We start from the raw sequence: 11,275 nt of genomic DNA, 5'->3' as shown, positions 1-11,275 counted from the left end.
CTTTAACGCTCTTGCGCCTAAAGTTTAGACCTCTTTCTCATCCCAACCCCAGCGTCCTTTGATAACCCCTATATGTACGTGGGAAGTGGGTAACTCCAAATGCAGCGCGATTCCTGTTTGAGCACGGGAAGCCAAGAGTCGGAGGTTTAGAAGAGACGAGGCGCAGCAGTTGGTTTTGCTGCTGTGGTCGGCTGCCTCCCGCCCCTCCGGGGATGCAGAGGTGTGCACGGATGGGGGTCATCCACGAAATTAAGCTTTCACTTAAGAGAGCCTTTTTAAAATTTGCACAAGGGCACTACTCGCTCTCGTTGAAGGCACTTTCTTTGCAGGACTTTGTGCAAATGGGACGCTATCGCTTCTTAAAGCTGTGACTTTTTTTCTCATAGACTGACTTTTGTGCCTGAAATAACAAGCTAACTGCCATCTGCTTTAGGAAATCCCTCAACCCATTCATCTAACTGTCCCATGTATTTGACACCCACGTTCTTTGTAAAGTATCATGACAGAAGAGTCATATCAAATGAACAGAAATGGGATCTGTCCCTTGCGTGCTCAGAGCTCTGTCTTCAGGAGCCCTGTGGTATCCTGGGGTAGATGTGTGTTGCACAGCCTAGGTCTCTTCAGGACTGAAGTAGGCCTTCAGTGACCGAGAATGGGTAAAGCCATTTTCCCATGAAGCATTTTTCTTTCCAGTGGAAGTATGAAGGCCCAGACCCGCAACCCAATTTAGGATTCCTTTGATTGGCCAGTTTAGCTACAGACCACCCCCGCCCCCGCCCCCCACCCCCCGCCCCGCTCTCCCATTGACTGAGGTTGTGGGTGTGACTGCAATGCTTTTCCCTCTGCCTAAATATGCTGCCCTCTGTTAAGGGAAGATTAAGAGCATATGCCATGGGGTCAGACCTACCAAGCTTTGCCACTCATTAGCAGTGTGCTCTTAGATAATTTACTTCTCAAAATTTTATCCAGTACTTATTAAAGTGGGTATTATAATAGTTTCTTATGACAATAAATGTGACTATATATGTACATTGCACACTATCTGGAATACAGGAAGTGCTCAGTAATACTAAGTCGGTTATTATCCCTGACTTAGAGTCCTACTTACTATATTAAAGATATATTATTTTTAATATTAGAGAAGATGCAAGTATGTGAAAGGGTCAAATGATTATTTTAAATTTTGGGGATTTAGAACTGAAAGGAAACAGATATAACTCCAAAAAACAAAACAGACATATGCTCAATTCCTTCCAGTGAAGAAATGGGAAACTACTTCAAACAGGAGGTTAGCTCAAACAGGGGCTCTGTTATCAACCTAGAGGGGTGGGATGGGGAAGGAGATGGGAGGGAGGTTCAAAAGGGAGGGGCTATATGTATGCCTATGGCTGATTCATGTTAAGGTTTGAAAGAAAATAACAAAATTCTGCAAAGCAATTATCCTTCAATAAAAAAATAAATAAAAAAAAAGAAATGGGCAGTTTAGAGAACTTCAACAATAGCGGTAATTTATTGAGACACATCCCTTTGGCGACAAAAGTCCATATAGTCAAAGCTTTGGTTTTCCCAGCAGTCATGTACAGATGTCAGAGTTGGACTATAAAGAAGGTTGAGTGAGGAAGAATTGATGCTTTTGAATTGTGGTGCTGGAGAAGACTCTTGAGAGTCCCTTGGACTGTAAGGAGATCAAACCAGTCCATCCTAAAGGAAAGCAACCCTGAATATTCATTGGGAGGGCTGATGCTGAAGCTGAAGCTCAACTTTGGCCACTTGATCTGAAGAACTGACTCATTGGAAAAGACTCTGATGCTGGGAAAGATTGAAAGCAGGAGAAGGGGACGACAGAGGATGAGATGGTTGGATGGCATCACTGACTTAATGGACATGAGTTTGAGCTAATTCCAGGAGACACTGGAGGCATGCTGATAGAGAAAAGCCTGGCATGTCCATGGGGTCTCTAAGAGTCAGATACAATTTAACCACTGAACAACAACACTGAGGGTCTTCGGTATTTCAAGCACAGTACTATACATCATTTCTTTCAAACTCCACAATAACCTTGTAAGTGATATGCTTTTGTTGTTTTTTGTTATTATTCAGTTGTGTCCAATTCTTTGGATCACGGAGAAAGCAAGGGAATTCCAGAAAAACATCTGCTTCACTGTCTACACTAAAACTTTTTGACTGTGTGGATCTCAACAAACTATGGAAAATTCTTAAAAGAGATAGGAGTACCAGTCCACCTTACCTGTCTCTTAAGAAACCTGTATGTGGATTAAGAGGCAATAGTTAGAACTGGACATGAAACAGACTGGTTCAAAACTGGGAAAGGAGTACAACATGGCTGTATATATTGTCACCCTGCTTATTTAACTTATATGCAGAGTACATCATGCGAAATGCCTGGCTGGCTGAATCACAATCTGGAATTAAGACTGCTGGAAGAAATATCAACAACCTCAGATATGCAGATGATACCACTCTAATAGCAGAAAGTGAAGAGGAACTACAGAGCCTCTTGAGGGTGAAAGAAGAAAGTGAAGAAGCTGGTCTGAAACTCAACATTAAAAAAAACAAGATACAGATACTTATGTTGCCATTTTAGAGAAGACAAATAAGGGTCAGAGGTTAAGAAATGTGTTTAAAGTTACAATTAGCAACTGACAGAAAAATTAATTGCTCAGTTGTTGGGACTCTTTTGTGACCCCACAGACTATAGCCCGCCAGCCTCCTCTGTCCATGGAAATTTTCCAGGTAAGAATACTGGAGTGGGTTGCCATTCCCTTCTCTAGGGGATCTTCCCAACCCAGGGACTGAACCCATGTCTCCTGCATTGCAGGCAGTTTCTTTACCATTTGAGCCACCAGGAAAGCCAGTAACTGAGAGAAGGGGATGCAAACTCAGAGCCATCTGATTCCTATGCCCATGAACCCTGCAACACTTAAACTGCTTTTTTTCCCTTTAGAATTGTGAAGCCAGAATTAGAATGCCAGAAACTTGATTCAAAGTGTGATTCCACTTTCCCACCTAGCCTTCTCTCCGAAATCAGACACAGTCAGCCATATAAGCCAGTAGGAGGGAATCTGCTCAACAAACTGAAACAAGAGGCAGGCTAATCCATTATATCACTATGTAATACTATGCTAACTCATCAACAGCTGAGATTATAAATACATGGGTCCTCATGCTATCTATAGGGATGGTTAATAAAAACCAGGAATCATATATCAGAGTTCATGGGAAGGGAAGTGAAAGTATACTCATCATTTACCTAAACCCAAATCATCACTGCTCTTAGTTACGAAGGTGCAGAGCCAAGTGGAGCAAGAAGCAGAGCTGCTTTAAAATGTCTTTTCATGGAACTAGCCTTGAACTCTGCTCACACCTGGTGGTTCCCCTGGCAGGATTTCTAAGACTTCTGACCTCTTTTCTGGACAATAATCGAACAAGCCAGGAACACTTTTATAAGCTCAAAGAGAACAAAACAAGATGTTTCAAACTGGAGAGATAAAGACGGGCATGGAGGGGAGGGGAATAAATTCAAATTCTTCGAAATCAAGAGTTATGAATCTAGTACTGAAACTTGGCAAACTGTTTTATCATATAGCTGTATAACTTATTAAATCTCTAAAGAGAGAAAAGATAAAGAGGGATCTGACATGCTATTTTAAGAAAAGCTTTAAAAATTTTTAGATAAATCGTTAATTGATAATTCATGGAATATTCGTGTTTGGAAGTGATCAGGAGAGATAATGACTTTTTTTGGTGCCACTGTCTGAAGCAGTTAACAGTGCTCCAAGTTCATTAGATCCTCAACATGTTTGTTGACTATGGATGTGCTTGGAGCAACACTAATGAGAAATTTATTTTCATAAGGTGAGCACAGGCTTTTGCTTTTCCTAATTATTTATAATTCCACTTACAATGGAAAATTCAACTAAGTTGGTAATAAATGTGGTTCTATGTTTAAATGTGACTCTATTAACTAAACAGAACTTTCATCACAGGTATAATTCTTCTTTTATTGACTGTTCTGGCAAGAGCTCAGGCCTGCTACCTTCTAAATCCCTGAGGAACAGCCACCATATCCCATCACCCCATCCCATCTCCTCCTCCCGTGTTCAGCACCTCAGGTATCCACCCCACTTCCCTATGTCCATTTCCTCAATTCCTTCTATTTGGTATCAAAACCACAATTTATTTCTCGGTTGCATCAGAGTAGATACTGTTTCTTTGGCTTCCTTTTGATTCAATGCTATTTCTCTTACTTTTATCTTGTGTCCTGCCCATGTTAGGGAGAGAACACTATGAAAACTTTTAAGTTTTACCAATCCTCGGGAGATGTTTTCCTTGATAATTAAGGTAGCTTTTTCTTGGAGAATAGTTTTCAGTGACTTTAGTTCAGTGACTTAACTAACTTGTCTTGTAGGTTACTTTGGCAACAAATTTTAAATATGGATTTATGAAGTAGAAAATGCAAATTTTATAAAAGAATACAAGAAGTAAACGGGCAACTTTCTTAATAGCAAACTACATAGACAAAAATCAAGGACAACGTGAAACAAATAATATACAAACTTTTATTCAAAGTTAATTCAATAAAGACATATTTTGGTCATTTTTAAGGTGAGAGTAATTGAAGATCTCAGAAAAACTATCTGATTAATGCACATGGCTACTCACAGAAAATTCTCTCTTCTGTTAATAGCAGCTAAATTTATACACACAGAAAAAATTCTTAAGAGCATGCAAATTCAGTTGAATTCCATACATTCATTATATTCATCAAAAACCTGCAATAACGTTCATGCCAAAGTGTTAAGAAAAAAATTTGAAATTCACACCAAAACATGACCAAGATTAAACCAAAGAAAGTAATAAATAAGCATAGTTTATATTTTATTTTAAAAAGTTTGGCATCATACAAGTATTCAAGTGTGTTACACCATGTTCATTCCTCAGAAGTGGCATTTTAAAGTGTTAAGCATTCTTAAATATCAAAAAATACAACTCTGTTTTACAATGTAGTACTGGCATAATTCAAAGTACTGTGCCAATTATAAATAGTATAATCAAGTTTCAAACATCTTTTCAAACATATTTAAAGGAAAGCATATAGACACACATTTATATGCATACAATTTATTATACTCATGTAATCAAACATATTTTATAAAAGCAAACGGTTTTATCCCTCAACTAGTTTATATACTTACACAGAGTTTAATACCTGTTCAAAGATTTTCAGTTCCTGTGCATACAGATTTTCAGGAGAAGAAATAAAGATGAAATTTAATTTTACAAGAACACATATTACTTTATCCCCCTTCACAAAATAATCCATAGTTATTCATGGTTGATAACTACTCTTTATGAAAGCAACTGTTGTCCAAAGACTACAGGATAATACTGCAATCCAAGTTTCTTATTAAAATTCAGTCAGCTGCTGCTCACTGCAGAAAAAGCCTACACGGTGCATCTACCAAAAATAATCTTCAGTATCTGAGGCCTATAGAGGCAGATGATCTTATCCTCTGCAGAGACTTAACGTGCAGCTACAAGTGGAGAAGTGCTAGACTCTCAGTCACTTCAGAAGTACTTGCTGAAGTCTGCTTCTCATGTGTAAATGCGCTGAAAATGTCCTTTAGGCTCATAATGGTTTATCAATAACTGTGACCCCTGAACAAAGAAACAAAGAAATAAAACTGAGGTCACAGGAAGCATTCTGTATCTCTGAGAAAATCCTCAATTTTTTTATAACTTAAGTGACGAGGACCAAAGAGATCATGATGTTTCTAAACCTCTAAGAAACTGTAGTATTACTATCATTTTAATCTAAATGACAATGAAATCTTTGTTTAAAAATTATGTACCAAAACTATGTCAGACTATTTAATCCAGAACACACCTTTTGCTCTTCATAGTTATATAATGAAGGGAAAATAATTTTACTCAAGAAATACTAAGATCCACCTAATACTAAAAGGGGCACAAAGAAACTTGTGAGAGTGATGAATATTCATTATCTTGATTGTGGTGATGGTTTCATACATATGTCAAAACTAATAAAATTGCACACTTTAAATATAAGCTATTTATTCTATGTCAGTTATATCTCACTAAAGCTGTTTTAAAAAATTTTACATAATTTCGAGGACTGCTACTGGAAGCTTATAGGTATATAGTTCTATTACATGTTGTTTTGGATGATACATAAATAACAGTGATGGCTAATTAGTATAAATTTCTTTTTTCTCCAGTAGTCAATCAGTATTAGAATGTTACTGAAACATTCTAATATTTAAAGCAATATAAATATAGATATCAGAAAATTCATATGCAACAGTTTTAAAGACTCATATTATTAAAGATTATTACCATTTTTCTTATGAAGAGAATGGACGAAAACGATTATTTTATAATTCAGTCAGTGCTGTGCTTAAAAAAAATTACTCTGTAGCCTCACCATAATACCTTCACATGGAGCCCTGCCAGGGAGATTTCTTTTAGCATGCATGATGAGTCGCTCAGTCACGTCTTGACTCTTTGAGACCCTTTGGACTATAGCCTATCAGTCTCCTCTGTCCATGGGATTTTTCAGACAATGATACTGAAGTGGGTTGCCATTTCCTCCTCCAGGGGGATTTTCCCAACCCAGGGACCGAAACTGTGTTTCCTGCATTGCAGGCAGATTCTTACCCAGTGAGCTATCGGGGAAGCCCCCATATCTTTTAGATATCTGAGTAATTAGAGCCTTGCTACATAGTGAACCTGCCACTGCATACAGGTGTAGCTATATTAAATTTTATTATATGATTCTACAATGGAAATATTTTTAATTTTGAATACAAATGACTACAGAATGACAAAAGAATACTAGTACCTTATTTTAGAACATATGTATCTGACATTAATTATTTTTAGAATAAGAAGTAAGATATACTTTGAGAAAAGACTTTCTTCTTATATGAGAAAAACATTCTTAATGTAAAAATCATAATGATTTTGTATTATAATAAAAGACTGTAAGAAAGCTGAACAATCATTACCTGCATAACTTCTCCCTGTGCTCATACAAGATGATACCACTGTCCATTTATCAGTTGTTGGGTTATAATATTCTACTGATGCCAAGTTACAGGAACCATCATCCCCTCCAACTACGTATAACAGACCATTAACTGCACAAACGCCTTTAAAAAAATTAAACAGAGAGAAAACAATTATTTTAAAATTTTGGACGACTATAAATGGCCCTGAACGTGTCTGGTCAAGTGATCCAGATACACTTACTTCTGTGTAAGAGGCAGGAAGAGAAGATGGGGGAGGCTGAAAAGAATTCCTTTGTGCGAGGAATTTCTCTAATCCCAACTGTAAGCTTCTACTCAAGTTACTGATACAGCAGTTGCTCTATATACGCATTATTTCATTTAATCTTCACAATAACCTTACTTTATAGGCTAGAAACTGTTTTATTCCCCACTTTATTAAAAACAGTAGAAAATTAAAAAGTCAAAGAAGTTTAATAATTCTCCCAAAGTCAGTTTCTAACAAAATCCTAAGGAAAAAGAGAAAATAATAAATATATATATTTGTAGAAGGTAAAGATGATTCTGAATTTTATTATACTGACTAGCTAATTATTTTATCTCCTTTAAAGGGAGAACAGTATTATTTATTTCATTATTATGAGAATACTATGTTTTTTTCTTTTTTGGAAAAATTCAAAACCCCTAGAAAAGTACAAAGAGGAAAAGACCACCACTAATCTAATACACCTAGAATCCTGATCACTGAAATTTTGGCTCTTTTCTATGCACATATTCTCAGACTCTCCTTTTTTAACCCCAAAGTAGCTCATACTACATAAGCTACTTTTTACACACTCACACCAAAAAATATATACCTGGATATTTCCTCAAGTTAATAAATACAGATTTATATTATTTTAAATGGCTGCACAATATTCCATGTATGATACTACCATAATTCATTTGTCTTTTACTGATAGATGTTAAGTTATTTTCAGCTTTCTTGCTCTTATTGCCAATAAACTTCCTAATCTAGGAAGTACAAGCACATATGCTTTTCTAACTTCACATGTGCTGGGACTCAGATTTGTGGGGTTTTACTAGTTTTGGACTATCCATAGCTGAGAGCGCTTTAATACCTCACCTAGTACAACTGATTGGATGAGGTACAAGGTCAAGTGAATTAATTATATATTTTGTTCTGCTGAGCGAGTTCTTGGAGTCCGACATACTTATCTTCCTTAGTGATCCCATTTAAAGTAAAGAGAAATAGGAAGAGCATTTCTAGGGGGATGTAGGGTGCATCTTGCAACATCAATCAATGGTACACAGTGATTCTAAGAATCATCAGGATTATTTTGGACTGTGGGACCTGGCATGAAGACAATGGCATTTTTAAGAAGATGAGCATTTCCCCAAAAGACTACCTAGCTATCCTGAATCTATTTTCCATTTCTATTTCCCTTCCATAGATTTTCTTTTTAAGGAGGTACTTCCCTGGTCTTGAAGACCTCAGGTTTCTTAAAATTGCTATTGTTGTTTTAGCTTTTCCATTCTCTAGAAACCCTGAACTATATTAAATTGTGGTTACCTTCTTTAGGCTTCCCCTCCAGATTCAGATAAACAACCAGCCTTTTAATCTGGTGTAAGTATTTACTTTGGGATTGCCTTTCTTAGGGATTGGAATGAAAACTGACCTTTTCCAGTCCTGCAGCCACTGCTGAGTTTTCCAAATTTGCTGGCATATTGAGTGCAGCACTTTCACAGCATCATCTTTCAGGATTTGAAATAGCTCAACTGGAATTCCATCACCTCCACTAACTTTGTTCGTAGTGATGCTTTCTAAGGCCCACTTGACTTCACATTCCAGGATGTCTGGCTCTAGGTGAGTGATCACACCATTGTGATTATCTGGGTCGTGAAGATCTTTTTTTTTTGTACGGTTTTTCTGTGTATTCTTGCCACCTCTTCTTAATGTCTTCTGCTTCTGTTAGGTCCATACCATTTCTGTCCTTTATCAAACCCATCTTTGCCTGAAATGTTCCCTTGGTATCTCTAATTTTCTTGAAGAGATCTCTAGTCTTTCCCATTCTGTTGTTTTCCTCTATTTCTTTGCATGGATCACTGAGGAAGGCTTTCTTATCTCTCCTGGCTATTCTTTGGAACTCTGCATTCAGATGCGAATATCTTTCCTTTTCTCCTTTGCTTTTCACAGCTATTTGTAAGGCCTTCTCAGAGAACCATTTTGCCTTTTTGCATTTCTTTTCCATGGGGATGGTCTTGATCCCTGTCTCCTGTACAATGTCACGAACCTCCATCCATTGTTCATCAGGCTCTGTGTCTATCAGATCTAGTCCCTTAAATCTATTTCTCACTTCCACTGTATACTCATAAGAGATTTGATTTAGTTCATATGTGAATGGTCTAGTGGTTTTCCCTACTTTCTTCAGTTTAAGTCTGAATTTGGCAATAAGGAGTTCATGATCTGAGCCACAGTCAGCTCCCGGTCTTGTTTTTGCTGACTGTATAGAGCTTCTCCATCTTTAGCTGCAAAGAATATAATCAATCTGATTTCGGTGTTGACCATCTGGCAAAAAATTGATGCTTTTGAACTATGGTGTTGGAGAAGACTCTTGAGAGTCCCGTGGACTGCAAGGAGATCAGTCCTGGGTGTTCATTGGAAGGACTGATGCTGAAGCTGAAACTCCAATACTTTGGCCACCTCATGTGAAGAGTTGACTCGTTGGAAAAGACCCTGATTCTGGGAAAGACTGAGGGCAGGAGGAGAAAGGGACGATAGAGGATGAGATGGCTGGATGGCATCACTGATTCGATGGGCATGAGTTTGAGTAAACTCCAGGAGCTGGTGATGGACAGGGAGGCCGGGCGTGCCGCAGTCCTTGGGGTCGCAAAGAGTTGGATGCTACTGAATGACCGAACTGAACTGAACTGAAGTATTTACTTAACTAGACTAAAGTCCCTGAAAACTGAACTCCAAAATGTGATAGAGGCAGACATTCAAAAATGTCTGTGGTACAAAAGAATGAATTCAAGTATCAAATAGAGTTCTTTTTCTAACTTAGTATTTATGGTCATCACCAAAAAGTAAATTCTGACAGAAATTATAAGTTAACAGAAGGATCACATTAAACTGCATGCCCCACATCATGCTTGGCATTCACTACTTAGGATTATTGTAAGTTTCTGCCTTTAAAGAGCAAGTCTATTAGGAATTCAGATCAATAAAAGAACAACAGAAATACAACAGTGATACTAGTAAAACTCTGAATACAATTCAATACAAAGTTCATAATCTTAAATTAGACAGATACCTGCATTTCTTCTGCACATGTTCATATCTGCAACCTGTCTCCACGTGTTGGTGGCAGGATCATACACTTCAACACTTTTTCGTACTAAAGGGCCATCATGACCCCCTACAGCATACAGTAAGTTGTTTAACACACCAACACCTATAAAACAAAAAAAACAACCTGTAGTAGAGTAAAAGGGACAGGAAGTTTGTAACATTTTAGGGTTTATTCAAATGACTTGTAAATAAAACTTCTGAAATTATTCATATTAAAAATCAATATTAAAGCATTCAACCTAGTAAAACGGAAATGAAAATAATTACAAATGAGAATCTTACTAAGAACTATTGTTATTGTCAAATACAATAAAAATAATGTGTAGGTAAAAACAGAGAGGGAAGTCCTTTACAATATAACCATTTTGAAAACAACTTTCATGATAGAAGGAAATCAGTATTAAGAGTATTAGATCTGTAAGAAATGGATATGAAGGGAGTTGATTATTAAGCAAGTTCTCCAATAAGCACTAAAAGCAAAAACCTAAAAGTAATGCCAAACAATATGAATAATTAAATGAAACAGAACAAGCCTTTAATATAGCACATGAGAAATTTTACAAAGTGAATTTAAGTGCATCTATCTACTACTCCAACCTGTATAATGCAAAAGACATTTTAACAGTGTCACTAGAATCAGTATATATTTTCTGATAATATAAAGAGATGTCATTATTTCACTTGTTTAATTCTTTTCCATCATTTCTGTGTTTCAATTGCTGAATGAGGTTCCTATTCACCTGCTCCACTCCTTCTAGTACTCATTTCTGCTATATAGGTCCACTCATTTGCCGTGGCACTGTAGCATTCCACTGTGCTAAGACACTGACGTGAAGCTCCATCGTAACCCCCAACAGCATAGAGCAGACCTAAA

General features: G+C 37.1%; 1 protein-coding gene across 2 annotated transcripts in view; it reads right to left on the bottom strand.

Moving 5' to 3' along the window:
• Positions 1-4,566: 4,566 nt before the first annotated feature.
• Positions 4,567-11,275, bottom strand: part of KLHL2 (kelch like family member 2) — a 157,995-nt gene continuing 151,286 nt past the window's right edge. For both annotated transcript variants that reach the window (XM_043483833.1, XM_043483823.1), the window contains 4 exons: positions 11,142-11,270; positions 10,364-10,504; positions 7,050-7,193; positions 4,567-5,679 (listed from right to left, as the gene is read on the bottom strand). In XM_043483833.1, the coding sequence (XP_043339768.1) occupies positions 5,651-5,679; positions 7,050-7,193; positions 10,364-10,504; positions 11,142-11,270 (443 nt within the window). In that variant the 3' untranslated portion in view covers positions 4,567-5,650. The remainder of the gene's footprint in view (positions 5,680-7,049; positions 7,194-10,363; positions 10,505-11,141; positions 11,271-11,275) is intronic.

This window comes from Cervus canadensis, chromosome 1, assembly GCF_019320065.1.
Source record: "Cervus canadensis isolate Bull #8, Minnesota chromosome 1, ASM1932006v1, whole genome shotgun sequence".
Lineage (NCBI taxonomy): Eukaryota > Metazoa > Chordata > Mammalia > Artiodactyla > Cervidae > Cervus > Cervus canadensis.
The sequence above is the reverse complement of the archived record's forward strand: the minus strand, read 5'-3'. Positions and strand labels throughout refer to the sequence as shown.